The sequence below is a fragment of the Scyliorhinus canicula genome, chromosome 2 (genome assembly GCF_902713615.1).
Source record: "Scyliorhinus canicula chromosome 2, sScyCan1.1, whole genome shotgun sequence".
Classification (NCBI taxonomy): domain Eukaryota; kingdom Metazoa; phylum Chordata; class Chondrichthyes; order Carcharhiniformes; family Scyliorhinidae; genus Scyliorhinus; species Scyliorhinus canicula.
In genome coordinates this window covers 148041032-148059286 of record NC_052147.1, presented here as the reverse complement: position 1 = coordinate 148059286, position 18255 = coordinate 148041032, and the positions used below count along the sequence as shown (strand labels likewise).

Sequence of the window (18255 nt, the reverse complement as noted above, 5' to 3'; positions counted from 1 at the left end):
GAACTAGGGATCACTGTTTCAAAATCGGGGGAGGGGTCACTCATTTAAGATAGAGATGAGGAGAATATTTCTCTCTCAGATGGTTGAGATTCTAGAACTCCCTTCCTGAAAAGTCAGTGGAAGCAGCGTCTTTGAATATTTTTAAGGCAGAGCTGGATAGACTGGATTGATTCTTGATTGACAAGGGAGTGAGCAGGAATGTGGGGTTGAGGTTACAATCAGATCAGCCATGATCTTATTGAATGGTGGAGCAGGCTCGAGGGGCCGACTGCTCCTAATTCATATGTGTTTCCCTCCCTAAACTACCCTCTCTTTGTTTAAGTTGTGATTAAAACAAAGGCAAAGTAGGATGATAATGGGACAAGGAAAGAAACAAAATATGGATCTCAAGGAAGTTACAGCAGAACAACAGGGATTATAATAAGAAGGCAGAATGGAAAGGGCTCCCATGCCCTTGAAATGTGGCGGAGGAATGTATGTAATTCCAGTGGACCAGGATTGCTGGACTGTGATTTCCATGTGAAAAGAGAAAGATGAGGAACTCTTACCATGTCTAATTGTAACCATATTATTCCTCCAGAAAATATCCACGGTGTCCCATTTTGGCGACTCGTGCACATTTTGCAGTCATGCAAGAGTCTCCAGTACCGCAACCCTGATCTACTTAGTGCCGCAGGCAACCATATGGCATCAACCCTGGATATCTGGCAGGTTAAGCAGGTGAGATGGCAACTAGAGTCTAGTCTGAAGGACCCGCTTTGTGTAACTTGGTGGTGGCGGGGCGGTTGAAACAACTGCCAATCTCCAGATGCAATTCTGCAACTCATCCGCTTCATTCTAGATCACAACGTCTTCACCTTTGACATCAAATTCTTCACCCAGATGCATGAAACAGCCATGGGGACCAAATTTGCACCTCAATATGCCAACATCTTCATGCACAAGTTTGAACAAGACTTCCTCACCACACAGGACCTGCAACCGATGTTATACACCAGATACATCGATGACATTTTTTTGCTTTGGACCCACAGCGAAGAATCACTGAAACGACTACACGATGAGATCAATAAATTCCATCCCACCATCAGACTCACCATGGACTATTCGCCAAATTCTGTTGCATTCTTGGACACACTCATCTCCATCAAGGACGGTCACCTCAGCACTTCGCTTTACCGCAAGCCCACAGACAACCTCACGATGCTCCACTTCTCCAGCTTTCACCCGAAACACATTAAAGAAGCCATCCCCTATGGACAAGCCCTCCGTATACACAGGATCTGCTCAGACGAGGAGGAGCGTAACAGACACCTACAGATGCTGAAAGATGCTCTCGTACGAAAGGGATATGGCGCTCGACTCATCGATTGACAGTTCCAACGCGCCACAGCAAAAAACCGCACCGACCTCCTCAGAAGACACACACGGGACACCACTGACAGAGTACCCTTCGTCGTCCAGTACTTTCCTGGGGCGGAGAAACTACGACATCTTCTTCGCAGCCTTCAACACATCATCAATGAAGATGAACACCTTGCCAAGGTCATCCCCACACCCCCACTACTGGTCTTCAAACAACCGCGCAACCTCAAACAAACCATTGTTTGCAGCAAATTACCCAGCCTTCAGAACAGCGACCACGACACCACACAACCCTGCCAGGGCAATCTCTGCAAGACATGCCAGATCATCGACATGGATACCACCATTACACGTGGAAACACCACCCACCAGGTACGCAGCACATACTCGTGCAACTCAACCAATGTAGTCTACCTCTTACGCTGCAGGAAAGGACGTCCCGAAGCGTGGTACATTGGCGAGACCATGCAGACACTGCGACAACGAATGAACGGGCATCGTGCAACAATCACCAGGCAGGAATGTTCCCTTCCAGTCGGGGAACACTTCAGCAGTCAAGGGCATTCAGCCTCTGATCTCCGGGTAAGCATTCTCCAAGGCAGTCTTCCGGACACGCAACAACGCAGAATTGCCAAGCAAAAACTTATAGCTAAGTTCCGCACGCATGAGTGCGGCCTCAACAGGGATCTTGGATTTATGTCGCACTACATCCACCCCCCACCATCTGGCCTGGGCTTGCAAAATCCTACCAACTGTTCGGGCTTGAGACAATTTACACCTCTGTAACCTGTGATTATCCCTCTCCCTGGATCTGTAATGATTTGATTGCCTGCATTCCAAGCATTGTCCAGCATCTCTGACTTTGTCTATATAAATGTTTCTGGAACATACCTCGCCATTCACCTGAGGAAGGAGCTGCGCTCCGAAAGCTCGTGTTTGAATCAAACCTGTTGGACTTTAACCTGGTGTTGTAAGACTTCTTACTGTGCTCAGCTCAGATGGGCTGGGCCGCATTTATTTTTCATTTATGAGATGTGGATGTCTTTGGGTTAGCATATCTTGCCTATCCCTGAGGGCATTTAAGTCAGCCACATTGCAGTGGATCTGCAATCAAGTATATGCCAGACCAAGTAACGACGGCAGATTCCCCTTCGATTAGCAAACCAGATGAGTTTTTACGACAATCAACAATGGTTTCATGGTTATAATTAGACTTCTAATCCCAGATTTTTATTGAATTCAAATGTCACCATCTGCCATTTGGAGGATTCGAACCCGGGACCACAGAGCATAATCCAGCAACTATACCACTACACCACTGCTTCCCAACTGAACCCCTTTCTGTGCTGTATCATTCTATGATGCACCTGTTCTGGGCTGCAGTGACCGACAGCTGAAGGTCCTCCATCTTAGTAACCAATGCTCACGTCAGAGGTTAAAGAAAAGATGTTGAAAAAAGAAGTTTGCAGAGGGGGCAGCATGGAGACGCAGTGGTTAGGACTGCTGCCTCAAGGCGCTGGGGACCGGGTTCGATCCCAGCCCCGGGTCACTGTCCATGTGGAGTTTGCACATTCTTCCGTGGGTCTCACCCCTCACAACCCAAAGATGTGCAGGGAAGCTGGATTGGTGATGCTAAAATTGCCCTTTAATTGTAAAAAAAGAACTGTGCAGAGAGTTCTGATAGAGACTGATCAACCTGGAACATTGATCTGTCCTCTTTCAGCTCGCTTGCCGTTTCAAACATATTTTGTTTTTATAAGTATTTGGCCACATCTGCCTTTTTTAATAACTACTACTGCTGAGCCAAAAATTGTCATGAACATTCCTCAGAATGTGGGGCACTCATCAGACCAGATTCACAAAGCGAACAACAATTTATACCAACGAATAGAGGCTGCTGATTAGTTAGCAAATGGACTTTGGTATATACGTTGTCTCAGAGAATGCATCAGGAGCAGTTAACTTCTAAGCTTTTGTGTAAATTCAACCCAAGCAGGTTGACATCAATACTCAAATACTTCTTCATTGATTTTTACTATTGGTGCAATTCCACAGTTAAGAGCATATAGTTTTGGTTTCCAAGACTGGATCTCACCCAAGCTAATAGGTTACTGGGGAGAAAAACATTTAATTTTTACCATTACAAGACCCTGACTTTTAAAATGGTTGCTCTCAGTAGTTGCAATTCTTTTTAAGTAATTGATTTTGTTCGTAACAGAGACAATTATAAGACATCAACTTGCAAAAAAATAAATAAAATTCAATGACAGAGAGCAGACTGTACTTAAATGCACCTCTAACTTTGAACAGCCTGACACGGCACTGCATCTGCATATGTGCTCCCCCTGGTGGTGTAGCAGTTTTAAAAATAATTTAATTCACATTGTCTCTACAATTCTCCCTCAATCTCCTAACTCTGACAATCCCCAGATCACAAAAAGAGGGCAATTAATTCTGAGTTTAACTTATTCTCCCTGCGCCTTTTTCAGGGATTGTACTTGATTAGGTATTGATTCTCCTCTGACAGTGTCTCACTCTCACTATTGTCTTGGTCCAAGCTAGCCACTCATTAATGATGCGATCTTCCTTTCCTTCCCATACTCTGCCTTCTCCTTGTCGTCTGTGGGAAAGCAGCAATCTGTTGGAAAATTAGTAGTGTTGTACCGATGTGAAGTAGGACAGTATTTCTACATAGATTGAATGCCTATTAAATCCATTTTCTTGATGCATCTTCAGGTGAAAAACTATGCAGAGAAAAGGATTCGATGTATCCATCCTGCTAGTCACACATAACTGTGATGCCATGTCCATCCCAATATATACACTCCCTACTCCATCCGTGTCATCTCCGGTGAGAGGTGAACCCAGGCCAACGGTGGGAAATTGAAGAAATTTCCTTCTGATGCCCTTACATGATCACAGCTAATCCAGAGACCACTCTGGACCTGAATAACGTTATTCAGTGTCCCTCTCTTGTACAAGGTCATCTCTGCACCCAGACTGATCTGGGTCTCGCTCTTGCTCGAAAGAATTCAGTGAATTAGTGCATACCCACCAAGACAGACACCTGTTTACTGTTCCAGATGTTTACCGTTCTCCCCGAGGAGAATTGTCTGTTGATGTTGAACTGAGACCTGAGTTTATACAACATTAAATTCTACACCCCCCCCCCCCCCCCCCCCCCCCCGGTCCTCCTCTAAATACATTGTGCCGTGCCCCCCCCCCCCCCCCCCCAATCCTATACCGCCTCATGTTTGTATAATACCAGGACACAGGGAATTCAATTATGATAAGAGCGTATCTAAATTTGGCCAGCAATCCCTTGAGTATAGGAGATTGAAGGGGGATCTGAGGCATTTAAAATGTTAAATGGATTTGCTAGTTTAGATGGAGAGAAATGTGGCAGCACGGTAGCATTGTGGATAGCACAATCGCTTCACAGCTCCAGGGTCCTAGGTTCGATTACGGCTTGGGTCACTGTCTGTGCGGAGTCTGCACATCCTCCCCGTGTGTGTGTGGGTTTTCTCCGGGTGCTCCGGTTTCCTCCTACAGTCCAAAGATGTGCAGGTTAGGTAGATTGGCCATGATAAATTGCCCTTAGTGTCCAAAATTGCCCTTAGTGTTGGGTGGGGTTACTGGGTTATGGGGGTAGGGTGGAGGTGTTGACCTTGGGTAGGGTGCTCTTTCCAAGAGCCGGTGCAGACTCGATGGGCCGAATGGCCTCCTTCTGCACTGTAAAAATTCTATGATTACAAATACCTGCTCAGTTTGGGAACAAGAGGGCATAACCATAGCATTAGACTAGGTCATTAGGGGTGATGTAGAAAGCACTTCTTAACACAAATTGTAACCGGATCAGGAACCCACTGTCCCCAACAGGTTGAAGATGCTGAGACATTTGGCATTTTCTTTTTTTTTTTTGTAAAATATTTTATTAAGGCATTTGTGATTTAATAACCGTAACAGTAAACCAATACAAACAACTATAAACATAGTGCAAAGATCCACTACCTCCCTCACAGGTCGACATTTGGCATTTTCAAGACTGTGACCGAGCTTTTGTTAGGCAAGAATAGCAAAGGATCAAAGATAGTAAATGAGTTGAAGTACAGATCAACCATAATCTAATTGAATGGTGAAGCAGGTTCAAAGGTCTGAATGGCCTCCTTCTGTTCCTATGCACAGTACTACACTTTGTGTTCTTTACAATATTGACCATAACTTTAAGTTGGGTCATGCACAGTACAAATGTACAGTTATTTTTCTTCAAAGCACTGTTAGTACACTGCCAAGAATAGAACATATATGTATTGTATAACAATTAGTTATACAATTAAACATGTTTCACTTATTTAGTGTGAAACTGAGTTGGAGCAGCACTTTTCAGCCCTTTCCCCCTTTTCTATTTAGGCTTGGGGCGTTGCAGTTGGGGGTGGTTTTAAACTGGCCCATCCCCTTTGATGTACATTTTTAAATTAATGCTTGACACAACAACCAGGGAAGGTGTGGGGTGGGAGGGTCAAGAGTGAGATAGGGAGATACAGGGCAGGCTGCCACCCCCACCCCACAAACCGTGTGGCTCAGATTTGATGGTGCAGTGTGGGCTAGGCTAAGGCAGCATCTCTGTCAGGGATGAGGGGGCAGTTTGGATCTAGCAAGTGGAACCATTGCGAATTCTTTGGGGACAGTGACTTTAATAGCCCCTTTACTCCACCTCTATTGCTTTCGCCTTGAAATTTTCTCACGTACCCCTGGTTGAATACTCCTGTCGCAGACTGTGCAGCAGAGTAGGAATCCTCCTGACAGTGACAAATTGCTATGCCAGTGCTGAGGGAGCCTTACTGTCCGTGGTATACTTAGCCGTAATATACTTCACTCAAAGTGTTTGGTGGGGTAGTGCCGTGTGATCTTCAGTTAACAATTAATCAGTGATAACTGGCTTGTACCACAAGTGGAACACTGTTCCAGAATATCATTCATTGGTAGCATGTGCCATTATTTTACTCTTCTCTCTACTAGATCATTCTCTTCCTCGTGCTGTTCGCGGATCTCGGCTTTCAACACACCAAGTTGATGAACGCGTTTGCGCAGATTGTGCTGGCAAGGTCTGAATCCTTGACTTTGAAAGATGTGCTGTCAGTTCTTCACGTGTACTCCCTGCTGAACCATCGACTAGATGAGAATTTGAAGGAGCAGTAAGTCTCAATCCTGTTAGTGCTTCATCTCACAACTGTTCCAGTGTTACTTGGGTTTAATGTCCCAGCAGCTTGCATTTCCACAGCACCTTTAATATACCAAAATGTCCCAAGGCACTTTGCGGATATGTCATCAGACAGAATTTGACATCGAGCCACATTAGGCAACGTGAGGGCAGGTGACCAAAAGCCTGCTCAAAGAGTTTTGAGGAACAACTTAAGGAGAGAGGTTTAGGGAGAGAATTGCTTGCAGCTGAAAGCATGCTGTGTCACTGACGTTTTCTTGGTGTTATGTCAGGGTCTGTAGATTGCTTTTTAAAATAATTTCATGGAGATGTGGTCGTTGCTGGCAAGGTCAGTGTTTGCTGCCCACCTCTAATTGCCCTTCAACTGAGTTTGGCGGCATGGTGGCACAATGGTTAGCACTTTTGCTCACAGCATCAGGCACCGGGTTCGATTTGAGCCTTGTGTGACTGTCTGTGTGGAGTTTGCTTGCGCTCCCCATGTCTGCGTGGGTTCCCTGCGGGTGCTCCAGTTTCCTCCCACAGTCCAAAGATGGGTAGGTTAGGTGGATTGGCCATGCTTAATTGCTCCTTCAAGTCCAAAGGTGTGCAAGTTAACTGGAGTTGCAGGGTTAGGGCGGCTCAGTGGGCCTGGGTCGGGTGCTCTTTCGGGGGGTAGGTGCAGGCTCGATGGGCTGAATGGCCTCCTTCAGCACTAGAGATTCTATGAGCATGAATATGAATCTATGAATATGAAAGGCTTGCTTGGTTCTTTTAGCGGGCAGTTAAATGTCAACCACATTACTATGGATCTGGTAGTCACATATAGGCCAGACCAGGTAAGGATAGCAATTTCCTTCCCTAAAGGAGATTAGTGAACCAGATGAGTTTTTAAAGACAATTGTTTCATGGTCACCAGAACTGGGATTAGCTGTGAACTGTCGACTTTTATGATTGAAAAGCCGTTATGGTGGGATCTAAACCTGTGTCCAGAGAACATTGGCCTGAGCCTCTAGTTTACTACTCCAGTGACATTACCACTACACCACCGTCTTAGTAAGAAAGGATGCGGCACAATTCTCACAGCTCCGTTGATGGTATTTAGAGTCAGACACTTAAACGTTCAAGTTCCACTCCTGCAGCATGTAATCTAAGCAGATACTTCAGTACAGCATTGAGAGGCGCACTGCCTGTATTGATGTCTTTTGGGTGAGATGGTTAATCTGCACTCATGTCGGTGTTAGAGATCTCATGGCACTATTATGAAGAAGAGCAGAATACTTCTCCCTGGTACTCGGGCTATTATTTATCCCTCAACAAATATCATAAAGAAAGACCATCTTGTAATTTAGTTCACTGCTCTTCATGGAACCTCATTAAGCACAAAATAACCCTACAATCCAATTGTTGTCTAGTTGTAAAAGTTCTTTGAACAAAGCAAGCAAGGTTGTAATTTTAAAAATTAAATGCTTTACGTATCCCTGATACTTGCAATAGACATTTTGGCCAATGTTGTCTGATTGTAACCCATTAAAATCTCATTAAAATCAACATTAAGAATGTGGAACCTGGGCATTTATCTCTGATCAATGCATATGTTTTGAACCAACCAGGCATGGTTGTAATATTTTACATTAATCTTATTTAAACCCTGAATGTACTATTAAGAAAAGAAAGCCGAAAAAATAAAGCCCCATGGACAAGATGCTGCATTTGGTCACATTTATATCAAAATTGATGAAGTAGAATTTGATGCTAGCTAATTCATGTGGCAATCTGGTGTATGATGGTCACTAATAAATACTGTCAGGAAATCAGCAGAAACCTCTTTCTCCAGAGAGTGATGAAAATGTGAAACTTGCCACCATGTGGATTAGTTGAGGCAAATAGCATAGATTTGAGGGAAACTAGATAATGACAGAATTGAAAGGCATGCTAACAGGGTGACTTAAAGTGAACAGAGTGAGAGGAGGCTCATGTGAAACCTAAACTGCGGCAAGCCATAGAACGGAATCATGGGCCAGGATTTGAAGGCCCCGCTTTGGTGTGTCTCCCCTCAGCGGATGTGGTGGGCCAGTTAAATTACCGTTTACTTCAGCGGGACCATAATATCCCACTGGGTGGGAGGGGCTGTAAAGTCCTTACCGTAGAATTATACAGAACCAAAGAAAACGATTCAGCCCATCATGTCAATGCAGACTCTTACAATCAACCAGTTAGTCTCACTCCCATATTTGCTCTCCCCATAGCCCTGCAAATATTGCCCCTTCAAGTATTTAACCAGTTCCCTTTTGAGCCATAAAGGGCAGAAGTATTCTGCCACTGGATACAGTTTCTCCTTAAAGTCCCCAACATAAATCTCTGGGGGAACATCACTGCACACTTACCTCCAGCCTGTAATCCAGCTGCCCTCCACTACCTACTGTCTCTTAGCCAGTTACATATCCATACAGTCACAGCCTCACCTTATGGGGATAGATCAGCTGGGTAGCATGGCCTATTTCTGTGACATAAGTTGTAGCTAATATGCAGGGAAATCTGAGCGAGAAGCTAAAACAATCAGAGTGCATTAACTCTGAGCGGAAATAATAATGTTCAACTCTTGTCTTGTGGTCATTGTCAACCGTAACATTCTGATTGTTTAGAAGACTAATTGAGTTTCTATTTTACTCCTTCCTTCCCGCTTCCCCACTTCTGCCAGATTTCTCCAAACTTTAAGTGATGCATTTGAGCTGTATTTGTCAAAGTGCTCGTCACTGGAGCTTCTCCATGGGATTTACTCTTTCTGTCTGATGGGCCACTATCCCCATGCTGCTCTCAACCAACTGTTTCAGGATAACATTCTGAGTGAGCTTCGTTCAGCAGGTAAGTGATTGTCACTTTACTCTTTCCTATTCGTTTGGATTGTGAGGAACAAGAGTCGGCCATTTAGCCCCTCCAGCTTGAATTAGAACTTGCAACTTTTAACTCCACCTACGTACGTTGCTATCATAACCATTAATATTCTTACCAATGAACATTTATCAATCTCTGTTTTTAAATTTTCAGTTGACCCTCCAGCCTCAGTAGCTTTGCAGGGGAGAGAGTTCTAGATTTCCACCACTGTTTGTGTGAAGGAGTGCTTCCTGACATCACACCCACCCACTAAAGGCTCGATCGCTACTCGGCCTTTTTAGCTTCGATCAAGCGTGAGATCAGGTGTACTGCCTGCTCTTGTCAGCTTGGATCTTGTATGTTTCTCCTGCGGGGAGTCCGGTGGTGTCCCAGCTGGGTGTGGGGGGGGGCTGCCATGTCGCAGAGCGGCAACCCACTTCAGGCATTTGGGGGTGCAGGTGGCCAACATGGCAAGGTGGGACAACCTCCCTGTGTCATTTACGGACCTGGTATAGGCGGTTAAAATGAATGTGCTACTGTGATCTTTGTTTCAGTTCCCGCCGGTCCTTTTATCCAAGTAATTTTTTTAAGGATGTGGACAAGATGGACACCTCGTTTATTTGGGGGTAAAAGTAGCCAGCGTTAGGAAGGTGGTCTTGCAGAGAGGGCGGCGGCGGGGGGGGGGGGGGGGGGTGGTTTCGGCCTCCCAAATCTATTATGTTACTGTTGAGTGGCAAAAGCAGAGGTGGTGTGGGGTTGGGTGGACGCTGGAGGGAGGGGGGGGGGGGGGGGGGGCAGGGTTGAGGGCGCTGACTATGACCAAGTACTCTGACGATGGAGGATTGTGTCCCTGGGGTGGTTGCAGAAGATCAAATAGGCTTCATGAGGGGCAGGCAGCTCGCGAGTAATATAAGACGGCTGTTGAATGTGGTGAATAATCCGTCGAGAGCTCTGGTACCGGAGGTGGTGGTGTCCATGGACGGGGAGAAAGCATTTGATCGGGTGGCGTGGCGTTACTTGTTTGAAGTTTTGGGAAGGTTTGGGTTTGGGCCGAGATTTGTGGCTTGGTTGCGGTTGCTGTATGTGGCGCCAAGAGCGAGGGTGAGGACGAATGATATGAGCTCACGAAGCTTTGATTTACACAGGGGTACGAGGCAGGGGGGCCCGCTGTCGCCGCTGCTGTTTGCGCTGGCCATAGAGCCATTGGCGATGGCCCTCGGGGTCAGCAGAGTGGCAGGGGATAATGAGGGGACAGAGGGAGCATCGGGTGTCGCTCTATGCCGATGACCTCCTGCTGTCTGTTTCGGATCCGTTGGAGAGTATGGGAAGGATTATGGGCCTGTTGGGGAGGTTTGGGGGGTTCTTGGGATACAAGCTGAATGTAGGGAAAAGTGAGGTATTCCCGGTGAATGAGCTGGCACAGCGGGCTAATTTAGAGGGGTGCCATTTACAGTAGCGAGGGATTAGTTTAGGTACTTGAGATTTCAGTCAGCGAGGGAATAGACGGGGCTCCATAAGTGGAACTTAACGAAGCTGGTGGAGGAGGCCAGGGAGGATCTTAAGAGATGGGATACAGACTTCCGGTTGCGGCTATGCGGAGACAAGCCGCACGTTCGGCAGCTCCCGCCAGGAACTGACTTTAGGGCTCTTTTTAGGGCCCCCAGCAGTACTTTTTCGACGTTTCCCGATGTGGGAAGGAGTCAGCAACATTTCCCCAGCAGTATATGGCCTGGACCAGGAGTAGGGCGAGTAAGAAAGTGGTTGCAGCACCAAAGCAGAAGCGAGGGAAGAAGCATAAGATGGCGGCGGGCGGAGACCAGGAGGCAGTGGGCGCAGGAGCAGCAGGAGACTCTCCAGCGCTGCTTCAGGGAGCTTAAAGCAGAGCTGCTGGAGCCGTTGAAGGCTTCAATTGACAAGCTGCTGGAGACCCAGATGGCCCAGGGGGTGGCGATCCGAGAGATCCGACAAAAGGCCTCCGAAAGAGAGGACGAGACCTTAGGCCTCGCGGTGAAGGTGGAGGCGCTCCATAAAAAATGGCAGGAGAGGTTCGAGGAAATGGAGAACCGGTCGAGGCGGAAAAATCTGCGGATCCTAGGCCTGCCGGAAGGGCTGGAGGGGTCAGACATGGGGCCTATGTGGTCATCGTGCTAAATTTGCTGATGGGAGCTGGATCCTTTCAGGGGCCCCTGGAGCTGGAGGGGGACCACAGAATATTGGCAAGAAGGCCCAAGCCTAATGAGCCGCCACGGGCGGTGCTGGTGCGGTTCCACCGGTTTGCTGACCGGGAGTGTGTGCTCAGGTGGGCCAAGAAGGAGCGGACGAGCAGGTGGGAGAACGCGGAGGTACAGATCTACCAGGACTGGAGGCGGCGGTGGCAAAGGAGAGGGCCGGGTACAACCGGACGAAGGGGGTGCTGCACAGAAAAGGAGTGAAGTTCGGCATGTTGCAGCCGGCGCGTTTGTGGGTCACCTACAAGGACCGACACTTTTACTTTGAGTCCCCGGAGGAGGCGTGGGCCTTTGTGCAGGCCGAGAAGTTGGACTCAAACTGAGGGTTGGGTGCGGGGGTCTGCATGTAACTGTTATATTTTGAGGGGGGGGGGTTCTCTGTTTAATGTTGGTTCTTTGTTGTTTTCAGGGCGGGTGGGGCACTATTTTCTGCTTGGGTTTGTTGGATGGGCTCAAGGAGGGGGGCGGACCTGCAGTGTGGGGGGGGCTGATGGTGTGAAGGGGGGTTGGGGCCCCGCGAGGGGACCGGGCCGGTAAAGGGAGCTGCATTAGAGGAGGTGGGGTCGGGCAGGTGGAAGCGCGGGCTTTTTCCCACGCTGAGGGTTGAAGGGGGCAGGGCCGGAGCAGGGAAGCGCGGGCTTTTTCCCACGCTGAGGGTTGAAGGGGGCAGGGCCGGAGCAGGGAAGCGCGGGCTTTTTCCCGCTTGAGAGCGGGAGGGAGAAGAGGAAAGCCTGCTGGTGGACGCTGGGACCGGTCGGAGAAGTGGCGGGAGTAGCCGGGCTCAGCAGGAGTCAGCTGACTTGCGGGAGTGCAATGGAGGGAGCAACGCAGCTGGGGGGGTCCTAGCTTGGGGGTGGGGGGGGGGGTTTCCGGATTTCTGCTGGAATGGCCGAGAAGGAGCTGGAGCATGTAGAGGAGGTCGGGATGGGGGTCTGCCGCCGTGGGGGTCGGGCTAAGATAGGGGCGCGGGAACGTGGCGGGCTGAGGAAGGGTAATGGCTAGTCAGCGGGGGAGGGGGGCAGGTAGCCCCCTGATCCGGCTGATAACCTGGAATGTGAGGGGACTGAATGGGCCGGTCAAACGGGCCACGTGTTTGCGCACCTGAAGGGGCTGAAGGTGGATGTGACCATGCTTCAGGAGACACACCTGAAGGTGGTGGATCAGATTAGATTGAGGAAGGGATGGGTAGGCCAAGTGTTTCATTCTGGGCTGGATGCAGAAAATCGGGGTGGTGGCGATCCTGGTGGGGAAGAGGGTGTCGTTTGAGGCGTCGAATGTTGTGGCAGACAGCGGCGGGAGGTATGTGATGGTAAGCAGCAAGCTACAGGGGGAGCAGGTGGTGCTGGTCAATGTATACGCCCCGAATTGGGACGATGCAGGTTTCATGCGGCGCATGTTGGGCCGGATTCCAGATTTGGAGAGGGGGGGCCTGATAATGGGGGGGGGGGATTTTAACACGGTGCTGGATCCGGCATTGGATCGATCCAGATCCAGGACGGGTAGGAGGCCAACGGCGGCTAAGGTGTTGAGGGGGTTTATGGACCAGATGGGAGGGGTGGATCCATGGAGGTTTACGAGGCCGAGGGCCAGGGAATTTTCATACTTCTCCCATGTGCATAAGGCCTATTCCCGGATTGATTTTTCCGTTATGAGTAGGGCGCTGATTGCGAGGGTGGAGGATGCTGAGTATTCGGCGATAGCTATTTCTGACCATGCCCCGCACTGGGTGGACCTCGAGATGGGGGAGGAGAGAGACCAGCGCCCGCTTTGGCGCTTGTAGGTGGGGCTGCTGGTGGACGAGGAGGTGGGCGGGCGGGTTTGAGGATGTATCGAGAGATACCTGGAGGCCAATGACAATGGGGAGGTCCGAGTGGGGGCGGTCTGGGAGGCGCTGAAGGCGGTGGTTAGGGGGGAGTTGATCTCCATTCGAGCCCACAGGGAGAGGAGAGAGCAGAGAGAGAGGGAGAGACTGGTGGGGGAGATGGTGAAGGTGGACGGAGGCTCCGGAGGAGGGATTGCTGAGGGAGCAGCGTAGTCTCCAGGCTGAGTTCGACTTGTTGACCACCAGAAAGGCGGAAGCTCAGTGGAGGAAGGCACAGGGAGCGGTGTATGAATGTGGGGAGAAGGCGAGCAGGATGCTGGTGCACCAGCTCCGTAAGTGGGATGCGGCCAGGGAGATCGGGGGAGTTAAGGATAGGGGAGGGAATGTGGTGCGAAGGGGTGTAGACATTAATGGGGTCTTCAGGGACTTTTATGAGGAACTGTATCGGTCCGAACCCTCAGCGGAGGAGGGGGGGATGGGGCGCTTTTTGGACCGGCTGAGATTCCCGAGGGTGGAAGAGGGACAGGTGGAGGGACTGGGGGCGCTGGAGGAGCTGATCAAAGGGATAGGGAGCATGCAGTCGGGGAAGGCGCCAGGGCCGGATGGGTTCCCGGTCGAATTCTATAAGATGTATGCAGACCTGTTGGGCCCCCTGTTGGTTAGGACCTTCAGCGAGGCAAGGGAAGGGGGGGCTCTGCCTCCGTCGATGTCTCGGGCGCTGATTTCCTTGATCCTTAAGCGGGACAAGGATCCCCTGTAGTATGAGTCATACAGGCCGATTTCATTCTTAAATGTAGACGCCAAGTTGTTGGCGAAGAGTTTAGCCACGAGGATAGAGGACTGTGTGCCTCAGGTTATCCATGAGGATCAAACGGGGTTCGTGAAGGGGAGGCAGCTGAATACTAACATACGGAGGCTCTTGAATGTTATAATGATGCCGGCGGTAGAAGGGGAGGCGGAGATAGTGGTGGCGTTGGACGCGGAGAAGGCCTTTGATAGGGTTGAGTGGGGGTACTTGTGGGAGGTGCTGGAAGGGTTTGGGTTTGGGGATGGGTTTGTCAGGTGGGTGAGGCTGTTATATGAGGCCCCAATGGCGAGTGTGGCCACGAATAGGAGGAGGTCGGAGTATTTTTGGTTATACCGAGGGACGAGGCAGGGGTGTCCACTGTCCCCCCTGCTTTTTGCGCTGGCAATTGAACCCCTGGCCATGGCGCTGAGAGAGTTGAGGAACTGGAGGGGGCTGGTGCGAGGTGGGGAGGAACACCGAGTGTCGCTCTATGCGGATGACCTATTGTTGTATGTGGCGGACCCAGTGGGGGGAATTCCGGAGGTGATGAGGATTCTCAGGGAATTTGGGGATTTCTCAGGGTACAAGCTCAACTTGGGGAAGAGCGAGCTGTTCGTTGTACACCCGGGGGACCAGGAGGGGGGAATTGGGAGGCTCCCACTAAAGAGGGCGGAGAGGAGCTTCAGGTACTTGGGGGTCCAAGTGGCCAGGAGCTGGGGGGCCTTGCATAAGCTTAACCTCACAAGGCTGGTGGAGCAAATGGAGGAGGAGTTTAAGAGGTGGGACATGCTGCCGCTGTCTCTGGCAGGTAGGGTGCAATCAGTCAAGATGACGGTGCTCCCGAGATTTCTGTTCCTGTTCCAGTGCCTCCCCATCCTTATCCCGAAGGCAGGTGGGTTAACAGGAGCATTACGGGGTTTGTGTGGGCGCACGGGACCCTGAGGGTGAGAAGGGTGTTCCTGGAGCGGGGCAGGGCTAGCGGGGGGCTGGCGCTGCCCAGCCTCTGTGGGTACTACTGGGCTGCCAATGCAGCGATGGTGTGTAAATGGATAATGGACGGGGAAGGGGCGGCATGGAAGAGGATGGAGATGGCATCCTGTGTGGGCACGAGTCTGGAGGCGCTGGAAACGGCGCCGCTGCCGATCCCTCCAACGAGGTATACCACGAGCCCGGTGGTGGCTGCTACCCTAAACATTTGGGTGCAATGGAGACGGAGGTGGGGGCCCCGATACGGGGGAACCACTGGTTTATCCCGGGGAGAATTGATGGCGGGTTCCTGAGTTGGCACAGGGCAGGTGTTAGGAGGTTGGGGGACCTGTTTGTAGACGGGAAGTTTGCGAGCCTGGATGAGCTGGAAGGGAAGTTCGGGCTCCCCCCGGGGAACATCTTTAGGTACATGCAGGTAAGGGCGTTTGTCAGGCGGCAGGTGGCGGAGTTCCCTCTGTTGCCGCCGCGTGGGGTCCAGGACAGGGTGCTCTCGGGGGTGTGGGTTGGAGAGGGGAGGATCTCAGCAATGTACCAAGTGATGCAGGAGGTAGACGAGGCCTCGGTGGAGGAGCTGAAGGGTAAATGGGAGGAGGAGCTGGGTGAGGAGATTGAGGAGGGGACGTGGGCGGATGCCCCAGGAAGGGTGAACTCCTCCTCTTCTTGTGCGAGGCTTAGCTTCATACAGTTTAAGGTGCTGCATAGGGCTCACATGACCGGGACAAGGATGAGCCGGTTTTTTGGGAGCAAGGAGAGGCGTATTAGGTGCTCAGGGAGCCCAGCAAATCATGTCCATATGTTCTGGGCATTCCCAGCGCTGGGGGAATTTTGGAAGGGTGAAGCGAGGACGGTGTCGAGGGTGGTAGGATCCAGGGTCAAACCGGGCTGGGGGTTCGCAATATTTGGGGTTGCAGAGGAGCCGGGAGTGCAGGAGGCGAAAGAGGCCGGCATTCCGGCCTTTGCGTCCCTCGTAGCCCGGCGGAGGATTCTTCTTCAGTGGAAGGATGCGAGACCCCCAAGCGTGGAGGTCTGGGTCAATAATATGGCGGGTTTATTAAATTGGAGAGGGTGAAATTTGCCCTAAGGGGATCAGTGCAGGGGTTCTTCAGGAGGTGGCAACCATTCCTAGATTTCCTGGCGAAACAGTAGAAAAAGGCCAGCAGCAGCAGCAAGCCGGGTGGGAGGAGGGAACGGGGTTGTCTCTTTGTTTTGGGTTGAAGGGACGTGTATATTTGTTCATTGTTAATGACGGGCGTTAATCTATTCCTTTTTTGTATACGCGGGGGGGGGTTGTTCTTTCTTTTCTTAGTACTTTTTTGTTATTGATATTTTGTGAAAATTTTAATACAAATTATTTTTAAAATAGAAAAGATGGGATACACTGTACTTAACATTGGCGGGGAGGGTCCAAGTGGTGAGAATGAATATTCTGCCAAGGTTCTTGTTTATCTTTCAGGCTCTCCCGATCTTTATAGCAAAGGCCTTTTTTTGGAAAGTGGACACAATCATCTCTGACTTTGTATGGGCGGGGAAGGTGCCGAGGGTGGGGAGGACCCTGCTACAGAGGCAGTGGCAGCGGTGGGGGGGGGTTGGCTTTGCCAAACTTGCTTCATTATTATTGGGCGGCGAATGTGGACAAGATGCGGCGGTGGTGGGAAGGAGAAGGGGGAGATTGGGTTAGGATGTAAGGGGTCTAGTTTGAGGGCTATGGTGACGGCAGCATTGCCAATGGCTCGGTATTCGGGGAGCCTAGTGGTGCAGTCCACGGTGAAGATATGGAATCAGCTGAGGAGGCATTTTAGGGTGGAAGGGATGTCGGTGCTAACGCCGCTATGCGAGAATCATGGGTTTGAGCCGGGGGGATGGATAGTGTATACAGGAGGTGGAGGGAAGTGGGGCTGGTCAAGGTGAGGGATTTGTATTTGGAGGAAGGGTTCGCCAGTCTGGAGGAGCTAAAGGAGAGGGTAGAGCTGCCGAGGGGTAGTGAGTTCAGATATCTACAGGTTAGGGACTTTGCACAAAAGATCTGGAAGGGGTTCCCTAGATTGCCGGGATACATCCTGCTGGAGCGACTGCTGCTTCCGGATGTGAAAGGGGAGGGAAGAATTGGGGATATATACAAGTGGCTGGGGGAGCAGGGAGGTGAGCGGGTGGTGAAGATCAAGGAGAAATGGGAAGCGGAGTTGGGAATGGAGATCAATTGGGGAGTATGGAGTGAGGCACTGCGAAGGGTAAACGGGACCTCCTCTTGTGCAAGGATGAGCCTGATACAGTTTAAGGTGGAGCACAGGGTGCATATGACTCGGACAAGAATGAGTGGGTTCTTTCAGGGGGTAGCAGATGTGTGAGAGAGGTGTGGGCGGGGGCCAGCGAATCATGCTCGCATGTTTTGGGGTTGTGAAAAATTGGGAAGATTCTGGGCGGGAGTGTCGCGGTCTTAGCCAGCATAGTGGAGGAGAGAGTGGACCTGGACCCTTTGGTGACGATATTTGGGGTTTCAGAGAAGCCGGAGCTCACGGAGAGGAGGAAGGCCGATGTCATGGCCTTCGCCTCTCTGATTGCACGGCGACAAATTTTGCTGGAGTGGCGGTCGGCATCGCCACCGGGGGTAGCAGCATGGTTGGGTGACCTGTACGACTTCCTGCAGTTAGAGAAGATAAAGTATGAGTTAAGGAGCTCAGCAGGGGAGTTCGAGAAAAGGAGGGGGATGTCTGTGACCGTGTTTGAGGAGCTGTTCGTTGCAAAGTTTGGTGGGGGGGGTGCTGAAATAGGAGGAAAATCTGTACAAACTGTATAGTTGATTGTTGGGAAGACTGCTTCCTGGGGTATTTATTTGCTGTAACCTACTTTGATACAAGTTTGAATAATATGAATTTTTAAAAAAATGCATGCTTATAATGATTGTTTCTGGGGCTGGTTTAGTATAGTGGGCTAATCAGGTGGCTCGTAATGCAGAACAAGGCAGCAGCGCGGGTTCAATTCCCATACCGGCCTCCCC

At 50.3% G+C, this 18255-nt stretch overlaps 1 protein-coding gene across 3 annotated transcripts in view; it reads left to right on the top strand.

Moving 5' to 3' along the window:
* The window catches only part of fastkd2 (FAST kinase domains 2), a 53884-nt gene that overhangs the window by 19626 nt on the left and 16003 nt on the right, over nucleotides 1-18255 (top strand). For all 3 annotated transcript variants that reach the window (XM_038787586.1, XM_038787587.1, XM_038787588.1), the window contains exons 6-8: nucleotides 581-720; nucleotides 6385-6560; nucleotides 9264-9427. In XM_038787586.1, coding sequence (XP_038643514.1) covers nucleotides 581-720; nucleotides 6385-6560; nucleotides 9264-9427 — 480 coding nt within the window. The remainder of the gene's footprint in view (nucleotides 1-580; nucleotides 721-6384; nucleotides 6561-9263; nucleotides 9428-18255) is intronic.